The sequence below is a fragment of the Rattus rattus genome, chromosome 18 (genome assembly GCF_011064425.1).
Source record: "Rattus rattus isolate New Zealand chromosome 18, Rrattus_CSIRO_v1, whole genome shotgun sequence".
Lineage (NCBI taxonomy): Eukaryota > Metazoa > Chordata > Mammalia > Rodentia > Muridae > Rattus > Rattus rattus.
In genome coordinates, this window is record NC_046171.1 from 33,545,305 (window position 1) to 33,567,277 (window position 21,973).

Here is a 21,973-nt window from a genome sequence, read left to right on the forward strand (position 1 = left end):
AAATGATATTTAACGGACTTCTCTGTCAATTATATGTGGTCGCAAAATATTGACATGTGGGCCTTGTCATTTTTAGATGACATTTATAAAAAAGACCTTTATAAATATGAATGTCCTCAATTCAAAAATAGAAGATAATAATACTTACGTATTTCCTTGAATTGTAAGGATTTACTTAAGTAATATAAAATGGTCACATTGATGGGATGTTAGGCATTATAACTTCTAGAAGCTACATTCTGTTTTTACATTCAGGCCACATTTTCTCTTTAGAAAACATCCCTGTCCCTTTGAAGTGATTGAAGCAATGTGTTACAGTTTGGATATGAAGTATCCTCAAAGATACTTTGTACTAAAAACTTGATCTCCAGATGAAGGTGCTATTTTAGAAGGTTCTAGAAACTTTGGAAGGTAGGGTTAGGTGGAAGAACCTCACTGGGACAGGTTTTTGGTTTATATTATTTATAGTCACGCTTTGTAGACTGTCTACATTTTGGTTAGCTGTGTAGCGAATAGCTCTCTTTTGCCACATATTCTTATAACTATGATGTTCTTTCTATCTAAAATCATATAGGCCATCAGTCATGACCCGAACCTCTAAACATAGCCAAAACAAACCTTTAACGTTTAACGTTCTTGCTTTAAACTGTTGCTGTTAAGAGTTGTGTCACAGTGGCTGGAAACATAACTAGTACAGAGCACAAATTTTAGTTTACTTATCTGGTTATACTTCACCCCTTCTCAGGGTCCAGAGATTACTAGAAGACCCTATATAAGGTTTTTAAGAAGAAAATGAGTATCCTGAATCTTAAATAAAATGTAATTATCTGTCCTAAAAAGTTACATAGTTCAGTGACCAAAGCCTTTTAATCATGCAAAAACAGAATGCTAAAATACTCTCACAACACAAGGAAAGCAATAAAGGGTTTTTATTTTTCATCTACCATGTAGCAGATCTACAAAGTGGGCCTGAAACAAAATATTAATATAGCTAAAAATCAAGGATGTGTATTATAGGTCTTCTGTTAATAGTATAAACCAGCAGAGGTATAGCCATTTATCGTATTAGTAAGAAAGTGTCCTTCTACTTAAGGTAAAAAGCTCACATCATTCATAGCTCCCACTTATAATCAGCAAAGATTCACATTGATTTCCCAGAGCAAAATGTATTAGGCTAGAATTTCTCTTTCTTATCTGGTTCCAAGACATTAGGAGAATTATGGGTTAGATGTTAGTAGGCAATAGTTAACAATTAATTGGGTTATTTCCACTTGGATGTATCATTGATCTTAAGTATCATCATTTCAATATTTGAATCTAAAATATTATTTATGACATATTTACATTAGGAAGCTGATTTTCTCTCACTTTGGGGCATGCTATGGTTCAAATATAGTTGGAGTGTGTCACTTAAGGATTCTTGTGTTGGAAGCTTGGTATTAAAAGGTGATTAAACCTTTAAGAGGTGAAGCCTAATGCAGTCCACTGGCTTTTAATCAAGATATTTTACAACATCTGAAAATTATAAGAAATTAAAATTTCTTTGTCTGCACATAACATGTACTAGATACAGACCTTTAATTCTGTATTGCTAGCCCAACTACCTTTGTATTTTTATAGAGCCTGAGGAGTCTAAAATATTTATAATTTGGAAATTAAAAAGAAAGTAACCTAACACTTATCAGTTCCTGTTCTCCGTAAATCCAGAGGTTTATTTGTGTTTTAAATACATCATAGAAAAACAAGACAGAGTATATTTTTGTTTGGCAAGTATAAACTTCACTCCATATATATTTTTTCTATATTTCTACTTAGAACTAAAAGTTGTTCTCTTTAAATCATTTGCAAACTAATAATGGTTTAATGCTAATAAATAAAAAGAGTGCTTAATGTTGAACAACTGCTTCATGTGCTAGGGCTACACCATAATAAACTGGTATAGCATGGGGAGCTCAAAGCGACAGAAATTTATTTTATCACCCTACTATGGACAGAACATGTGCTATGGATTCGATGTGTATATACTGAAACTCAAGCCTGCAGCACCATACCTTTTGAAGATGAGTTCTATTGGAAATTACACTGGGTCATGGGGTAAGGCACTTATGATGAGATTATTGCCTTATATAAGAGGAGAGAGGGATACCACAGATGTATGTGCACATGTGTGGGCATACACATGCCAAAAAGGCTTTGTAAGAGCCCTTAGGAAGAGGGTACTCACCAAAATCCTGGCTATGCAAGTGCCTCCATTTTGAAGTTCCACTGTCCCTAGCTGAGAAATTGGTTCTCTGTTATGTCTGTTTTATTTTGTCTCTGACGTTCCTTTATAGAAAGCCCAAACTGACAAATCAAGGTCTAAGATCACGTCATGTTAAAATGTATGTGTAAGTCTCTTACTTTAGCTCGCATATAGCTACTTGCTCTCTGGGTTCTAACATGGCCTGTTTACTAGACTATCTGTTGTCTCTCTGCGTGTCTAGAATTCATAGGAGGAACAGTCAGAGTGGATTAAAACTCACACTAATGATCAACATGTTACTTAATCATCTCTTTTAATGCCCTGGTCTCACATTCACATTCTGAGATATGAGATGAGGTTTTGACATATGAATATTAGGAGCTCACAATTTAGCTTATAGTTGGTGATAAAAGGTGTTGAAGGTCTCTCCTCCTCCTCCTCTTCTTTTTTTCTTCTTTTTCCTCTTCCTTTTTCCTCCTCCCCTTCCTCCTCCTGCTTTTCCTCCTTCTTTTTCTTTTCTCTCTTAAAAATGTGAAAGAAGTTACCTCCTGTACCAATGAGTTTGAGGTTATTTCCCACTTCTCTTCTAACAGGTTTCGTGTATTGGGTTTTACGTTGAGGTCTTTGATCAACTTGGACTTAAGTGTTGTGTGGAGGTATAGAGATGGATTTATTTGCATTCTTCTATATGTAGATATCCAATTAGACCAGCACCATTTGTTGAAGATACTTTATTCCCTCATTGTATGATTTTGGCTTCTTTGTCAAAAAGCAAATGTCCATAGGTATGTAGATTTACTTATGGATCTTCAATTAGATTACTTTGATAAACTTGTCTGTTTTTATGTCATTTCCTTGTATTTTGTTGTTGCTGCTGTTTTCTTTCTCTCTTTCTTTCTTTTCTTTCTTTCTTTCTTTTTTAAGCTATTGCTCAAGTACAGCTTGAGATCAGGGATGATGATACCTCCAGAAGTTTTTATTTTTCAAGATTATTTTGACTATATGTTTTGACTATTGTTTTGACTCTGTTCAAGATTGGTATTTTTTTCCATATGAAGTTGAGGATTTTCCTTTCATGGTCTTTAAAAGATTGTGTTGGAATTTTTAAGGAAGTTATATTGAATCTGTAGATTGTTTTCAGTAAGATGGCCATTTTTACTATGTTAATTTACCATCCATAAGCATGGGAGATCTTTCTATTTTCTGATATCTTCTCTTATTTATTTCTTCAAAGACTTGAAGTTCTTCTCACACAGGTCTTTTGCTTGCTTGGATAGAATAATACCATTATTTGTGGCTATCATGAAGGGTATTGTTTCCCTAATTTCTTTTCTTTAGTCCATTTATTGTTTGCATTTAGGAGGGCTACTAATTTTTTTTTAGTTAATTTTCTATCCAAACACTTCACTGAAGGAGATTATCAGCTGTAGGAGTTCACTGATAGAATTTTTGGGAGAAACTAAAAATAATACCTCTGTAAGATCAGGATGTATGCAAGCCCGAGGAACATTTTCTTAACTAGTGATTGATGAAGAAACCCCATTGTGGGTGTTGTCATCCCTGGGCTGGTGGTCCTGCATTCTATAAGAAAGCAGGCTGAGCAAGCCATGATGAGCAAGGCAGTAAGCAGCACCCTTCATGGCTGCTGTATTAGCTCCTGCCTCCAGTTTCCTGACCTGTTTGAATTCCTGTGCTGACTTCCTTAGAAGATGAACTGTACTGTGGAAATGTAAGGCAAATATCTCCTCCACCCCACAAAGAGATCTGAAGGTTAAGTAGTATCCACTTGCCTGAATTCAGACTTTTCAAAGCAAATAGCAGGAAATGTCTTTTAAAGTTTATGACATTTCCTTCCTTCCTTCCTTCATTCATTCCTTTGTTCCTTCGTTCCTTTCTTCCTCCCTTTCTCCCCCTTCCTCTCTTCTTTGCTCCCATTCTTCCTTCTTTCCTTCCCTCACTCTATACCCTCTCCCCAAGATACTATCAATAGACTAATTTTGCATTTATGATATTATTTTACCTTTTAGTACTCAGCTCCTCATCTTAGTTTACACATTTCTATATTCCCCTGGTAGCATAATAATCAAAGTGTAAGTTTGGAAATGTTTCCACCAAGGAAGATTAAGTTAAATTAAATTAAAATTAAAAGGCCCAGAAGCTCTGCTCTTTGATTGAAATGCTGATAGGAACCAGAGAGGAAAAGTATGCATGGAAAGCCAATACTTCTAATTGTTATAAAGGGCTTTATCCTCCTCATCTGTCCCTCATGCTGCCTTCTAAGGAAATACAATATATTTGGGATAACTTGAGAAATGCTTCTGATTCAAAGGAAAAAGCAGACTTCATGTGTTTTCTATAAAACAGAGATTTAAGTTCTATTCCAAGAGGATAAAAATATTTGTGAAAGAAAAATGTAACTTCAATTACTGAAATCAAAGGAATCACACAACAGAGAGACTGTTTTTCCTAAAAGTGAATATTTAAAAATGGATGGATTTTTTTTCCCCTGCCAATTTCCCAATTTCTAAAAGTCATTTAGTGATGGTTCACAAATGATAACCACACATGGCTGAATGGTGTCTAAGGTCAGACACACTTCTTTCCAAAGAACCCAGAGTATTTCCAAATGGTCAAGCTTATTACATACACAGACTCATGAAGTAGGCAGGGGAAAGGAGACGTTTTCCTACAAAACCTCCCAGAGAGTAATCTTGAAAGCATAGCTAAGATTTTTCAGATAAGGGAGAAGCACATAGTGCCTTTTAAGAGGGGTTATGGTGACCCTGATTTTGCTGAAAACTTTTTTGTCTGTACAAAGGTCCAAAAACCACCCCCAGGGGTTTGAATTCATTAAGCAAGCTGGGCAAGGTGTACCTTAAAAGCTGATGCTAACTGACTGATTTCCTCATATGTGTATTCAAATAGTCCAGAAACATTTGGTCTGTGTTTCATCTTCTGGAATTCCTGCCTGACTTTTGAGTCTATTTTCTATAATCCTGATGGTATAAATTATGAGAGTTGATGATAATTATGGACTGTTTTAAAAAACGCCCTAATTAAATTTACAGTAATAGCTGGAATTTTGATGTTTCCCCCTTCCCCCCTTTGGAAATAATAACTTAGTATTGGACTTTGAGTTTTAAATTTTTTGGCTGCATTTACTTGTGCTATCCTTTTTTTCTGAAGGATTTGCAGTTAGTCATCTGAAATACTGTCAAAGGCCTTCCTCACTGACTTTCAGAGAATATCCAACCAAAGCAAGCATGCCATAGAGTAGCAGAAGCTTAAATATAAAAGCTGAGGTAATGTCTAAGCCACAGGCTATGGAGAACGTGGTTTGTGTGGTCTTGAATCTAGGTCCAGTTTTTCATTTCATTTCTCATGAATTGCCATGTTAAAACATAGAACTTCAGATAATGTTTCTGTTAGTTCATTCTCTATTATGTTACAGAATAAATACCCAATAATTCTGGCAGTTTCAGCCCCTGTACAGCAGCAGTCTCTGTTCCCTTTGGGCCAGGAACCCAGTGGCTGGAGTACTTGGTAGAGTGAGCCCTTTGCAGACATGAAAAAGAGAAGGGTCGGGGTTGGGGATTTGGCTCAGTGGTAGAGCGCTTGCGTAGGAAGCGCAAGGTCCTGGGTTCGGTCACCAGCCCCGGGGGGTGGGGGGGGGAAGAGAAGGGTCAGCTTCCAATGTCCTCCTCAAGACCATGTCCTTAATTTCTGAAGGACACCGTGTTAGAGTTCTACACTTTCCAATAGTGACAGTTTGGGAACCAAGACTAACATGCGGGTGTCTGGAGAGACATTTCAAATTATAACCATCAATAATCTTTCTAAGAGAATGTAGTACTGAGTCTCTTTAGAGGGGGAAAAAAGTTCTCTTTACTCTCTTACATTTCTAACAGAAGTTTCTATTTTCTTCTCCCTTAGAATTTCATGTGTAACAAATACCCTTTTGATTTTCATCATAGTATAAGGAAAACGAAATTAGGTTGAATTTTGTTAGCATTGTGTCTTGAGAGGCCATGGTTCCTTCACGTGGCTCTTCTAATTATGTTTCAGGTCTTGATCCTAGATCCTAAAAAGTTTCTGTCAGTATGCTTTGAAATGTGAAGAGAATAACAAGCTTAGCGTTGTGAATTGAACAGGAACATCAGCTCATCTTCCTCCTTCCCACCATCTCTCCTCTCTCTCTCTCTCTCTCTCTCCCCTCCCCCCCCAATGCCATACAAGTATACTGTGCTCACTTCCACTCCTGCATTTCCCATTACTCCTCCAATATCTTCCTCACTTGACTTTAGAGTCCATGGTTTGAACTCACTGAACAACTAATCTTGTTTTCCTCACCTCTCAAAAGCCATAGAACACTCTTAAATTTCTTTTCTGCTGATCCCACACATTAGGTGTTGTGGTTTGCCCTGAAGTTATCTGTATTTTGATGCTAATTCCACTGCCCCAAGGACAGCTGCCTAGTCAGTACTCAGAACTCAGGTGGCTTCACCAGAACCTTCTCCCCATTGAATTTGTAAAGTACAGGTAAGGGGCAGGTACAGGATAGAAGGAGGCCTGTCATTGGAGGAGAAGGAAGGATGGGCGGGAGATAAGTTTGAAGGAAGAGGAGGAGACAGGGAGAGAGGAGGAGACAGGAGGGAGGAGAGGCAGAGAAGCCATGGCAGGATAAGATGGCAGGTGATGTTAAGATTCTGCTCTGTGTTGTGTGTTCTTTTATGTGACGGTTTGAGTGTAGGAAAGTGTGCAGCTGGGCTGTGTTTCCGCCAAGATATCTAGCAGATATCTTGGGGCACCGTGGTGCAGACCTAGTGGATAAAAGACAACCATACTTTTTTATTTTTATATTTTTACAACAACTAGGTATCAGTCTGTCCAGTTTTAAGAAATGGCAGTTACTTTTTGCATTTTCTTTTTCTCTTTCTGTTCCTGTTTTTCTCCACCTTTACTCTCTGTTCCTTTGTTTGGCTCTTTTCTTCCTTTTTTATAAGTGACTAGCAGATGACAGGACATCGAGAGCTTTCTTGGACACTGTCATTGTTGAAATAAAAGTAGCTTTAAAAGGTACATATCCCCCACCACCACCACCCCCAGCTAAGTAAGAGAATTTCCCTAGTAGGAATTTAATTAATTAAAGAGAAGTGCTTTAGGATTTTGATAATTAACTTTTCAGTGCAATCTATGTCAGAACAAAATATCTCAGAAAAGTATTCGGTACAAAATATGTCAGAAGCCAGGGCAGTCCATGGGAGACTGAGATACTCAAGGAAAAAGAATTTGCTATCCACGAGACAACAGGTGAATAAAAGATTTTTAATTTATGGCAGTTGCTGATTTATGACAGACATTGGCAACCATTGCAAACATCATGATTCTTTCCTCCACTCCAAAAGATTTTTATCTGAAAAGAATTATAAGCTGAGGTTCTCCAGAGGAACACATGAGGAACACTGCTGCAAAGCTGTCTGGAAGAGGTTTAGTGAAAGGAATGGACACTTTGTGGTGGTTGGACCTGCAGGCTGTAAACTGACTGATGGGCAGAAGCCAATTGAACTGAAAAGGCTCCTTACTCTCGCTATGGAGATTCTCCTGTGCTCAAAATGAGCTGATTGCTGACCAACACAGCTACAGACTCATAGCAAGCCCTGGAATAGTGTTTAAATGGCTAGGTATTCTAACCCTCCTAGGAAAGCACATAAAAGCAGCCTCAGAAGGGCTGGCAAGATAGATCTGCTATAAAGGCCCTCAAGGCAACTAGGCCTGATGAACTGCTTGATGAATTTGATCCCTCCAACCCACATGTCAGAAGGAAAGACCAGAATCCTCTGTGCTGTCATCTGACCTCCACACATGCACCATGCGCATGCATGCACCCATGTGAACACACATGCACTTGTGTGCACACAAACAAGTAAACAAATAAATGCAATAAAAAAATTAAATTATACAGCTTCTCAGACTTCCGTCCTAGATCAAGTTTAAAAACCTTAAGTATCATTGTCTCTTTCAAAAGCAGCAATATATACTGAGAAAATATAAACTGAACTGACCACGTAGTTTTCATGGATTTTAGTAATTATATGTTCCCAAGGCGAGATAGGAGACAAATGCTTCTAAAAGCATACATCTGAAGCACAGGATAATTTCAGTGTCAAAGAACTGAATTTTCCTTTTCCAAATTAGCAGGAGTCTCAACATGGCTCTGACATATCTTCGGTCTAAGAAGATTTCCAACTCTTAGCACTGAAGCCTTTTATTTCTAGAAAGAAAATGAGCAATGCCACTGTCTGGAAAGAAAAGAATTGGAGTACGGCCGTACTATCTTTTCCTTCCTGTGATGCTGTCTCTCAACTGGAAAAAGCAATGTTTTAAGTTTAACCCAAAACTCCTGTTTGAGACAGGTAGCCATGATTCAAAGTTACTGTGCCCATAATAATGAAAATGTTCATTTTTCAAAAGCCAAGGAAGATCTGGGTTACCTACGGGTCTCATTTCCATCCCTTCATTTTACTTAAGAAGCCATGTACTAGAGGAAAAGACCCATCACTTTAGTAAGAGGTAGTGTCAGGTGCCTGGGGAAACAGCTTAGGCTTCTCTCCAGATATGCAAATTGCTTATCTCAGTGACATGTTTACACAGCCTCCAAACCGATGTGCTTATCTTTACCATGAGTTCCATTAACAACAACAATCAGGCACCACCGCTGACTCAATTACATCCTTGGCTACCTGCCTTTCCAATAGGCTGCCAAGAAAGAGTCCAGAACTTCAGTTAATGATGTTTTTGAATCGGCTGAAACCCGGCTGAGAGTTTTGCTCTCCCAGGATGCCAGTACTGTTCCCTGTGCTCAAATGTAAACAGACTGATATACTTTATGGCTATATATTTTATACTTTTATTTGAAAAGCCAACAAACATGAGAATTTGTTTAATAACTGTCCTGGTTGGTTTTAGGTCTATGCTAGAGTTATCTAAAGGGAAGGAGCCTTATTTGAGGAAATGACTCCATAAGATCTGGCTGTAATGTGTTTTCTTACATTTCTTAGTGATTGATTGGGGAAAGCCCAGTCCATTGTGAGTGGTATTAGTCCAGAACTGGAGGTTCTGAGTTCTAAAAGAAGGTAGGCTGAGTAAGCCACGAGGAACAAGCCAGTAAACAGTGTTCCTCCATGGCTTCTACTTTAGCTCTTGCCCTGTTTGAGATCCTGTCCTAACTTTCTACACCCATGGAGTATGGGTGTAGAATCCAAATAAACTCTTTCCTTCTTGGCTTGCTTTTGGTCATGATGCTTCATCACTGCAATAACAATCTGAAGGAGAAAAAATAATTATGTTTAAAAAAAATGTGCATAACTGTGGGTGGAGAGCAAGGACATTATATTCTTTGAGAAAGTTATTCTATTGGCTATTGAGAGAGACTGGACATGGCTGTGCCCTATGTTTTGATGTTGCCACTGACATGACATTGAAGAAGGTATTCAAATATTTGAAACTTAATTCTCCCTCTGGAAAATGGAGATGGTCGGTGGCATCAAGACTGGTGTTGTTCATAGATCAGTAAAATAAGAAACAGAAGTTCATTGACCACTGGTGACTTTTATTTCTTTAGTGATATTTTAGAGATTTTAACTGTCTTCCTGCTATCCTTATCATTTAATTCAAGGACTTTTTATACTGGACAGTGGATATAATGTGAATTAGAATATTACCCTTAAAATGAATGACTTTATGAAATTCATAGGCAAATGGATGGAACTAGAGAATATTATCCTGAATGAGGTAACTCAATCACAAAAAAATCCACACACATCATATGGACTTATTGATAAGTGGATATTAGCCCAAAAGCTCAAATTACCCAAGATACAAACCACAGACCACATGAAGCTCAAGAAGAAGGATGACCAAAGTGTGGATGCTTTAGTCCTTCTTAAAAGGGGGAACAAAAATATTCATAGGAGAAGATATGGAGACAAAGTTTGGAGCAGAGACTGAAGGAATGGCCAATCAGAGTCTGCCCCACCTGGGGACCCAGTCCATTTACATATACCCACCAAAACTAGACAATATCGATGAAGCCAAGAAGTCTATGCTGACAGGAGCCTGATATAGCTGTCTCCTGAGAGGCTCAGCCAGAGAGTGACAAATACAGAGGCAAATGCTAGCAGCCAACCATTGAACTGAGAATGAGGTCCCCGTTGGAGGAGTTAGAGAAAGGATTAAAGGAGTTGATGGGGCTTGCAACCCCATAAGAACTACAATACCAAATAACTAGAGCTCCCAGAGACTAAATCACTACCCGAAGAGTACAAATGGACAGACCCATGGCTCCAGCTGCATATATAGTAGAGGATGGCCTTGTTGGGCACAAGTGAGAGGAGAAGCCCTTGGTCCTGCCAAGGCTGGACACCCCAGTGTAGGGGAATGTCAGAGCAGGGTAGTGGGAAGGGGGTTGGTTGGGGAGGGGGAGGGAATATGGGGCTTATGGATGGAAAACCAAGAAAGGGGATACCATTTTAAATGTAAATAAAAAATATCCAATAAAAAAGAAAGACACATTGAATGATTCAAAAAATGAGGTTCTTCTAGATTAAGAAAACAACTCCAGAACTATATATGCTATCATTATTTCTCTCATTTCTCTGAATATTTTTCTTTTTTATTAACTTGAGTATTTCTTATTTACATTTCAGTTGTTATTCCCCTTCCTGGTTTCCAGGTCAACATCCCCCTAACCCCTCCCCCTCCCCTTCTCTATGGGTGTTCTCCTCCCCATCCTCCCCCATTACTGCCCTCCCCCCAACAATCACATTCACTGGAGGTTCAGTCTTGGCAGGACCAAGGGCTTTCCCTTCCACTGGTGCTCTTACTAGGCTATTCATTGCTACGTATGCAGTTGGAGTCCAGGGTCAGTCCATGTATAGTCTTTGGGTAGTGGCTTAGTCCCTGGAAGCTCTGGTTGGTTGGCATTGTTGTTCATATGGGGTCTCAAGACCCTTCAAGCTCTTTCAGTCCTCTCTGAATATTTTTTAATGTAATGAAAACCAAGCACCTGCGCTCCAACAGGATTTTGGCATCAATAGAGAATTCTCTCTTTAAGTTCTACTCTCCTGGGTACTAAAATAATGGAGCTTATAACTTTAGAATCACTTTGTTGATTTATCCAACTTGAGATTCATTCTCAGTCTCTCAGACTCACTTCAAACTTGCTGTATAGCCTAGGGTGATCTTGAACTCCTAATCCTCTTGCCTTTGCCTCCAGATGTGGAGATGACAGGTGTGTACCATTATATCTGGCCTTTCCATTGTTGACTAATGCTTTCCATTAAAAAAATCAATTTCAATCTATTTTCCAAAAGATACTTTTAAATATGTAAATTTCTGTTAAAGGATAATTTTGAATTTCTATATTTACACTACAGATTTACAATACAGCATTCCTCCTCTTTGCGTCTGTGTAGACTGACAACAGCAGTAAACTGATAGCTTCTTTATCACATTGTTATCAAAACTGATTCAGTCCAAGGAACAGACTTCATGAAGCACATAGACACTCTTCTATAACTATTGCATCCAGCCTTGGAGAAGGCCATGCTTTGCTCTCTATAGAGAACTGCATGAATACTGTACTTGACATTTAGAGAAACTATTTGTTCTAAAGAAGACCATTTTACAAGCAAATTAAAGCCTAGCTTTAACGTTTCTAAAATGTGTGTGCTAACACTTTTTTTGTGAGTTTAAAAGCAAAAAAATCCAAACTTTAATACTTTTTTCCGATTACATTTATTTGGCTGTGGAAATGGGATGTATCCCATGAAACTGCACTGTGCTATGGCTGTAAGAGGACAACTTGCCATGTGGACCCTGAGGATGGAGTTCAGGTGGTAGACTTGCCAGCAACTGCCTGCTGAGTCACCATTCATAACTGAAATCACACTTATGAAAATCAAATACTGTGACTCTGAGACATATTAAAGTGATTGGTATAGATAGCCCCCCTACTAAATGACACAGTACATTACCATCCTAGCTTCCACAACCAATCCCATTTACTATTGTTAGATTAATATATGCAATAACCATACTAAGATAGAGATACCTTTGATCTTAGTTTTTCTGCCTATCATAATGTTGGCAAGAATGTGGAGAAAGAGGAACACTCCTCCATTGCTGGTGGGATTGCAAACTGGTACAACCACTTTCAACATCAATCTGCAGGTTCCTCAGAAATTGGAAATAGATCTATCTACCTGAAGACCCAGCAATATCGCTCTTGGAAATATACACAAAAGATGCCCCACCATGTCACAGGGGCACATGTTTCAATATGTTCATAGAGGCCTTGTTTGTGATAGCCAGAAGCTGGAAAAAAAACTCAGATGTCCCACAACAGAAGAATGGATGCAGAAAATGTGGTTTGTTTACACAATGGAATACTACTTAGCTATTAAGATCGAGGACATCCTAAGTTTTTTTTTTTTTTAATTGTTGCAGAGATGGTTCTCCTTTTACAAAACTTAACAATATTAAAGTTAAAATCCTGACCCTTCCCCTAAAATAAAATAAAATAAAATAAAATGAATTAAAATAAACCACTCCAGTTAAAAGTTATGGCTTCAAAGTTATATACCTAGATGCTGACCAAATCACCACCCACAGCCAGGCTTCTAGAACCCATTAAATACTACACTTGGTTAAACCCCATACTCAGCTCAGACTGCTCTCCTCAGCAGGGACCCTAAAGTGGATGCAAACCTCTCACCTTCCCTCTACCCTGATCAGAAATCCAGTACAAGGCGGCCCATGCAGATGCCTCCCTCCCATCCCAGCCTCCCTCCCCACGCCCTGCAGCCCACCCCTCCCCACCCTAAACCCACCACTGCCACCACCACCAAAAATATACACTGCAGTTTGCAGGGTCTGGGCGGGGCAAACAGATGTTACATTCCTTCCGGTCTGAGTCCCAAGCTCCGGCTCCAGGATTCCTCAGGCTGTAAGGACGTGCCCTCAGGCTGGCTCATTTCCCATGGCTGATGCTGAAACACAACACCCAAAACCCAGCCGACATTCTTTCTCTGCTCATCGAGTCCCTCTCATTTTGACCCAAAAGTTTCTCCTACCATGGACAAGTGGGCCAGCTTTGGTTCTGGTCTGAAATGGAAGAGGAGGGCCTGTGACACAGGGTGGGTAAGCAGCCTGCTGAGAAGAGGACCTCCAGGACAGGGGCTGGGGGCGGGAGACACCTCAGGAGGGTACCAGGTTAACTCGTGCTGCTCATTGAGAGGCAGCAGCACTCACTCAGAGACAGTACAGCCACCACACCCTGGCCTGCACATGCACAGAAAGCTCAAGCAGGTACACACACACACACATCTACACACACCACTACACACACACACACACTCACACACACTCACACACACACACACACACACACACACACACACACACACACACACACACACCCACACACCACACACACACAAACACACACCCACACACACACACACCCACACACACACACACACCCACACACACACACACACACACACACACACACACACACACACACACGGGCGAGGCACGGACCAGGCACAATGTGAGACACACCTCGGCACATGCGCACTTGGCTGGACAGACAGGCAGCAGGTTGTGTCTCTAGGGGCAGTCCCTCCAGATGAGAAGGGGATGGCGTGGCTCAGGACTGCCCACGGGTAGAAGGGAGGACACTTCCGGTTCCTCTCAGTATCTGCCAGTTGACTGGTCCCTGGAGGAAACCTGCAGTCCCGTGGACCACACGGTATGGGGGCTGCTCCCGGGCGAGCCCAGCACCCATCACCACTCCTGGCAACATGCCAGATGCACTGGGCCTTCTGTCCTTCCCACTGCACGAGTGTGAGTTGTGGCATCGAGTCATCTACATGATTTGCTCTCAGAGTCTCCATGCCATCAGGAGGTAAATATAAAAAGTGTCTGTCTCAAACCCAGTAGGGAGTGTGCGTCTCCCAGGCTCTGTCCCTCTTGCAGACCAGGGCTCTGGCCAGAGGGCTGGTCAGAAACAAGAGGTAGGCCTCCACGCTTGCACGGTGGCTGCAGGCATCCTCACTGCCCAGGTTCTTTGCGTAGGCAGAGGAACAGCTTAAATCTTCACGTCTTCCTGTACGCTTAGCTGGGACAAAGTCTTCTTGATGCGCAGCGCTGTCAGGCGGGCAGCACCATTGGCGTACCAGCACTCCCGCATCATCTTCCCCATCACTCGCAAGGCCTCATAACTCTGCCACCAGTTGGGGACATTGGGCCGTAGCTTCTGGTCACAGACGACCTTTCGCATTTCCTCAATGGAAGGGTCAGAGGGCACTAAATCATAATATGGCAGTTGATACTCTTCATGGACTCCTCCAGAATTGCACCTCCGAGCAATCTCCCAATAGACAAGCCCGAGGGCGTAGATGTCGGCACACTTGAAGGAGTCAAAGTGCTTCATGTTGATGGTCTCGTCAAGTACTTCAGGAGCCATGTATCGTTTGGTTCCCACCCTCTGATTTGGAGCAATGTCTATGGTGTCAGTGACGGCATCGTGACGGACAGCTAGGCCCAGGTCTGTAATGGCACACATGCCATTCTTCTTCACCAGAATGTTCTTTGACTTCAAGTCTCGATGAGCAATTCCAGGCTTCCCTTGAGTGCCCACAATCTCCATATGCAGGTGTGCCAAACCACTGGCTGCAGACAGGGCCAGTTTAATCATTCCCTCAATGGTCACTGTGTAGCGGTTCAGATAATCGAACAGTGAGCCGTGCTCGTGATAGTCAGAGACAAGCCACAGCTGGGTCCAGGTGCCATTGTCTTTATTGTCAGCAGCAATAAACCCAAGGATGTTTTCATGGCGCAGCATGACAGTCTGGTAGATCTCTGCCTCCCGGAACCACGACCGCTCTTCACGGGAAGAGAAGATTTTCACAGCCACATCACCACCCCTCCAGCGGCCACGCCATACTTCCCCAAACCGGCCCTTGCCGATAATCTCTTGTAAAACAATGGTTCGGGCCACTGTGCGCTGGACAAAAAGGGGTAACCCTGAGCCCGATCCTGAAGTGGAGAGATCGTAGACGAGATCCTGGAGCGTCTTGTCTTTGGAGAGACACATCTCACATGAGGGGTCCTCCATGTCCAGTCTTTGGCGGTTGTGGTAGACACGCTGGTGATAGTTGATGACCAGGAAGACGATGATGATGATGAGGAAGAGGAGGAAGACGGGACCGGCAATGATGCCGACCAGCTCCACAGGGCCCCACATGGAGGGGTGCTCAGGCTCCTTGAGGTGTCCGCTGGGCACCCTCAGGTCAATCTTGTTGCAGAAGTCAATATAGCAGCAGTGCGTGTTGCGCAGGTCCTCTGAACTCAGGCAGTAGAAGGGCTTCCCAGCAGGCACCAGCTCCACCTTGGGGATGCAGGTGCATACGTGGTGCTCCATGCCATCCAGGTTAAAGATGGAGACCATGCAGGCCCCGTCTGTTTCGCAGGTGTAGTTGGTCTGTAGGCAGCTGGTGCACGCACACAGCAGAGCTGAGCCTCAACCAACTGAGGCTGGTCTGTCAGATCCCTAGGCGGATGCAGGGCCAACTGCACCCTGTTAGACCGTGTAATGGGTACAGGCGGGTAGGCGTCAGGTCCCAGGGCTCCTGGATCCCCCGGGGCCCGGACCCGCCACTGCCGGCGAGCAGGAGGACAACAAGGGGGAAGAAGGAGGAGTCTCCGGCCGACTCCGCCATAGTAACCGCCGCCGCAGCCCATCAGCGCCCAGCGCGCGCGAGCGCGCCCCCGGCGCTTCCCTCCCTCCCTCCCGACATCCTAAGTTTTGCAGGCAACTGGACGGAACTAGAAAATGTCATCCTGAGTGAGGTAACTCAGACCCAAAAGGACATGCATGTTATGTACTCACTAATAAGTGGATATTAGTCAAAAAGTACAGAATATGCAAGATACAGTCCACAGAACTCTAAAAGGTCAATAAGCTGAAGGTCCCAAATGAGGACTCCTCAGTCATACTTAGGAGGGAGAAGAAAGCAATCACAAAGGGGGAGGGAGGGACCTGGGAGGGGAAGGAGGACTGGGAGAGAGGAACATGATCTGATATTGGATGGGGGAAAAGGTTGAAGCCCTGAGGAACAGCAGAAAGAATGGAAACAGGCAACCTCGGGAGGTAGGAGGTTGGAGGAGCCCTCCAGAATATACCAGAAACATGGGAGGTGAGAGACTCTCAGGACTCAAAGGGAGGCGCCCTAGATGAAATGCCCTACAGTGGGGAGAGGGAACTTGTAGAACCCATCTCCAGCAGAAGGACAGGGCATCAAGTGAGGGATGGGGTTGCTATCCCACAATCAAAACTGTGACCCCTAATTGTTCCTGTCTGAAAGAACTGCAGGGATGGAAATGAAGAGGAACCTGAGGAAAAGGAGGTCCAGCGACAGGCCCAAAGTGGGATCCAGCTCAAGGGGAAGCCCCAAGGCCTCAAACTATTACTGAGGCTATGGAGTGCTCAGGAAAAGTGGCCTATCATGACTGCCCTCTGAAAGACCCAACAAGCAGCTAGAAGTCAGATGCAGATATTTGACCCAACCAATGGACAGAAGCTGCTGACCCCTGTGGCTGAAGTTGGGAAAAGCTGAAAGAAGCTGAGGAGGAGGGCAACCCTGTAGGAGGAGCAGCAGACTCAATTAACCTGGACTCCTGAGATCTCTCAGATACTGGACCACCAACCAGGCAGCATACACCAGTAGATATGAAGCCCCCAACACATATACAGAAGAGGACTGCCACATCTGGGTTCAGCCAGAGAAGATGAACCTAACCCTCAAGAGACTGGAGACCCCAGGGAGTTTAGAGGTCTAGGGGGGTGGGGGGGATTGTGGGAGGTGGGGACATCTTCATGGAGACAGGGGCTGGGGAGGAGGTATGGTATGTGGAACACTCGGAGGGTCCACCAGGAGGGGAATAAAATCTGGAGTGTAAAAATAAAAGATCAAATAAAATTTAAAAAAGACAAATATGTTGATGCAGTAAATGCAACAAGAGTGAGTGATGAGATAATAAAAAGCAAAAGGTAAATCATTCAGAAAAACAGAAAGTAAGAAGACTGGTTGGAATAATTTACATAAGTAGGGAGGGAGAAGAGCCTGTCCTGAACTTAGATTTGCTGTCTTAGACTCCATGGGACTCCTGATCTGCTCTCCATTTCTGTGGTTCTGTTTTCCCCTTGAAATTCCCATTGCCTCATTTATCAAATTATTTTAAGACTACTTTGTCTATACATAGTTAATTTATAGCTTCTAATACATAGCTGGTCCTGAGTCATTCAACCAAGGATTTTTGAGTAAGGAATTTAAAGGCGAAAAGCTTTGAGTCGGGAGAAATCATTTTTCATACAGAATTTGAAATCTTGCTTTCACTTTTCCTGCATCTTCTTAGAGAACTAAAGTTAGCGCCTCATCCCATTAAAAACACTTTTGCTATGAAGTGTTAAATGATGTAGTATTTCATGTGGTATTAATTTATTCAAGTTATCTATTTTATTGTCTCATTTTTATACCTTTTATTCTATTGAATATAGTAGTTATAGTCTACTGTTTCATAGCACTACATTATTTCATCTTATTTTATAATAAGATTCAATTGTTTAGTATGATCACACACTGTGTTTAATCTCTTCATCCTAACATCAATACTATTCTCAGATAAAAATGACAATCGTGATAATTAAAAGCCTTAGGATAATAAGGGCCATAGGTCAAGTTAATATGTGTGATGGTGGTAACAGACAATGTTGTCCCCTACAGACTCATATGTTTTGACTCTTGGTCCCTAGTCAATGTGACTCCATTTTGGAAAGTTGTGGGTCCTTTGGGGTGTGAGGCACAGCATGGGGGTTACATCTCAGTTCCATTTCTAATCCTGTTTCTATTTTCTGATTGTTGCCATGGGATAAGCCTCCTGCTATGAGCTTTGACCACTGCCAGTTACTGATGCCTTCTTCTCTACGCCACCATGTTCCCTCTGAACTGATAAACCTTTCATCCCCTAAATTGCTGCCATCAAATATTTTGTCACAGAAACAAGGAGAGTGACTAGTATAGTTTGGAAACAAGTTCTGAAATGAAAATGTGCCTACAGGTGTTTTAATTGTGACTTCTGTTCTGCTCCTGTACTGAAGATATAAGAAAAGTGGAATAGTTCAAGAAAGTGAATGTGCTATGCTGTGAGACAGCGACTTTCTGTTTTGAAGCACTCATCTCCAACAAGTGACAATTTTCTTCTACGATTGCCCAGGGCTTAAGGGAATCTGGAAATAGAAAACGTTCAAGTACATTGACCCACATTTCCTCCTATCAGCTCAATGTCCTACTCCCAAGTTATTTATAAGACAAGGTGGAGAACTTAACCATTTTTAAAAAAAACCTTGTGTAAAGCTTGCATTTCATCTCTAGTCTTTGGTCCTCTGACAACAAGACATAGTCTTTTTATCTGTAGCCAATGGCTTAATGTTTTACTTGAATTAGTAATTAATAACCACCTATATTTATTGACTTCCACAAACATCACAGTAGCTTCTGGCAATACCCACACAATCGCGTGATCTTTATGACTACAGCTTTTTCTAAACATCTAAGGAATGCAGGACATTTCCATTATTGGCATATGCTCTTCCAGTTGTGCCCCATCCAAGTTGTCACTGGTGAATGTTTTAACTATTGCACGCTGTGATTTCCTGTGCAAAAACTCTCTAAATGTCACCTAAAGGCCACAGAGTAAATTCAAACATTCTACTTTCCACAACTGGGTCGGTCCTAGAGTTTACTCTCTTAGATAACTTTGCAAGGAATAGGCTTTCATAGATAATTAAAGGCAAGAACAACATCTCTAGAAAGATGTCTGTGTATGAGGCAGTGTTCAGACATTTCCATACTGAAGCAGGGCATTCCTGACTTACTTTTCAGTGTCTAATCATCACTGTATGTGAGCACCATTTGTTTGGGAGAGGCAATTTCCTTGAGCAGCAAGGGTGATTCATGAGGTCTTGGGTGGAAGAACTCAGCTGGGAGCTATTAGTAGAAAATGATCTCAAATACAGAAAAAGGATTTAATATTTTGGTCTAAAATGAGAGTCCTAGATTACTTCCCCAATTATATATTTTGAAGAAAATATTCTGCATTATCTTCCCTTTCAGAGACTACAAAATTATAGTTTCTCATTATTGTTCTCACAATTTCAATTATAAAAATTATTGAGACCTCCAGTCTCTATCTCAATCCCAGAGTTAACCCTGTGGCACAGCTCTCCATACCCAATTCCTGCCAGCAGAGAGCTGGTCTCAAAGGAGTTCTGTTACGACAAAGTGGCAGATAGAACCAACACTTCTGTTCTAATAACTAGCCAAAGAGAGAACTGACAGAAGACCACAGGGCACAGGAACAGTATAGCAACTGGATAGGAACCTTCAGGTCTCCATCTGTGCCCTGTGGCATAGCTCTCTATACCCAAATGTTGCCTGGAAAGAGCTGGTCTCCCATGAGTGCTGACACCTAACAGCATAAGCTCACAGGCTCAGAGGAGGAATAGGCTTCAATCAGAGGTGGCAAGACAAACCAATGCCAGAAATAACCAGATGATGACAGGCAAGCAAAAGACCTAAGCAACAGCTTTTTTGCTGGGTGCCGGCTGCTTGCTGTCGAAATGGGCAAGTTTATGAAACCCGGGAAAGTGGTGCTGGTCCTGGCTGGACGCTACTCCGGATGCAAAGCCGTCATCGTGAAGAACATTGATGATGGCACCTCCGACCGCCCTTACAGCCATGCCCTGGTGGCTGGAATTGACCGCTATCCCAGAAAAGTGACAGCTGCCATGGGCAAGAAGAAGATCCGCCAAGCGATCCAAGATCAAGTCCTTTGTGAAAGTTTATAACTACAACCACCTCATGCCCACAAGGTACTCTGTGGATATCCCCTTGGACAAAACTGTTGTCAACAAGGATGTGTTCAGAGACCCAGCACTGAAACGCAAGGCCAGGCGGGAGGCCAAGGTCAAGTTTGAGGAACGATACAAGACAGGGAAGAACAAATGGTTTTTCCAGAAGCTTCGCTTTTAGGTGTATTTTTGTTTTCGTCATTAAAAAATTAAAAAAAAAAAAAGACCTAAGCAACAAAAAATAAGGCTACTTAGCACCATCAGAACCCAGTTCTCCCACCACAACAAGTCCTGAATACCACAACTCACTTGAAAAGCAAGATTCGGATTTAAAATCACATCTCATGATGATGATAGAGGACTTTAAGAAGGACATAACTCCTTTAAAGAAATACAGGAAAACACAGGTAAACAAATAGAAGCCCTTAGAGAAGAAACACAAAAATTCCTTAAAGAATTACAGAAAAACACAACCAAACAAATGAAGGAATTAAAAAAAAAAACCATCCAGGATATAAAACAGTAATAGAAACAATAAAGAAATCTCAAAGAGAGACAACTCTGAAGATAGAAAACCTAGAAAAGAGATCAGGAGTCATAGATTCAAGCATCACCAACAGCATACAAGAAATATAAGAAAGAATCTCAGGGGCAGAAGATACCATAGAAAACATTGACACAACAGTCAAAGAAAATACAAAATGCAAAATGGTCCTAACCCAAAACATGCAAGAAATCCAGGACACAATGAGAAGGCAAAAACCTAAGGATAATAGGTATAGAAAAGAGTGAAGATTCTCAGCTTAAACAGTCAGTAAATGACTTCAACAAAATTATAAAGGAAAACTTCCCTAACCTAAAGAAAGAGATGCCCATGAACATACAAGAAACCTTCAGAACTCCAAATAGATAGGACCAGAAAAGAAATTCCTCCTGTTTCATAGTAGTTAAAACACCAAATGCACAAAACAAATGAAGAATATTGAAAACAACAAGGGAAAAGTTCAAATAACATATAAAGGCAGACCTATCAGAATTACAATGTACAACTCAAAAGAGACTTTGAAAGTTAGAAGATCCTGGACAGATGTCATACAGATCCTAAGAGAACACAAATGCCAGACCAGGCTACTATACCCAGCAAATTTTTCAATTACCATAGATGGAGAAACCAAGATATTCCATGAAAAAGACAAATTTACACAATATTTTTCCACAAATCCAGCCCTACAAGGAAAAATAGATGGAAAACTCCAACACAAGGAGGGAAACTACACGCTAGAAAAAGCAAAAAAGTAATCTTTCAGCAACCCAAAATAAAGCCACACAAACTTAATTCTGCCTTGAACAACAAAAATAATAGGAAATGACAATCATTGATCCCTAATATATCTCAACATCAATGGACTCAATTCCCCAATAAAAAGACATAGACTAACGAACTGGATACATAAACAGAATCCAGCATTTTGCTGCATACAGGAAACACAACTCAGTGACAAAGACAGACACTACTTCAGCGTAAAGACTGGTAAAAATTTTTCCTAGCAAATGGTTCCAAGAAACAAGCTGGAGTATCCATTCTTATATCAAATAAAATTGACTTTCAACCAAAAGTTATCAAAAAAGAAAAGAGCGACACTTCATACTCATCAAAGGAAAAACCCACTAAAATGAACTCTCAATTCTGATCATCTATGCACCAAATGCAAAGGCACCCACATTCATAAAAAAAACTTTGCTAAAGCTCAAAGTAT

General features: G+C 41.4%; 1 protein-coding gene and 1 pseudogene across 2 annotated transcripts; one reads left to right on the forward strand and one right to left on the reverse strand.

The window, feature by feature from the left end:
- Positions 1-13,763: 13,763 nt before the first annotated feature.
- Positions 13,764-16,050, reverse strand: LOC116887212 (activin receptor type-1B-like). Its single transcript, XM_032888774.1, has 2 exons — positions 15,938-16,050; positions 13,764-15,822 (listed from the first exon to the last, which is right to left on the reverse strand). The coding sequence occupies exons 1-2, from the start codon at positions 16,024-16,026 to the stop codon at positions 14,394-14,396; spliced, it is 1,518 nt and encodes a 505-aa protein (XP_032744665.1). The 5' UTR covers positions 16,027-16,050; the 3' UTR covers positions 13,764-14,393.
- A 3,907-nt stretch (positions 16,051-19,957) lies between these two features.
- On the forward strand, positions 19,958-20,439 carry LOC116887211 (annotated as a pseudogene). The gene has a single exon (XR_004386204.1). The product of XR_004386204.1 is annotated as a 60S ribosomal protein L27-like (transcript).
- The last annotated feature ends 1,534 nt before the right edge of the window (positions 20,440-21,973 follow it).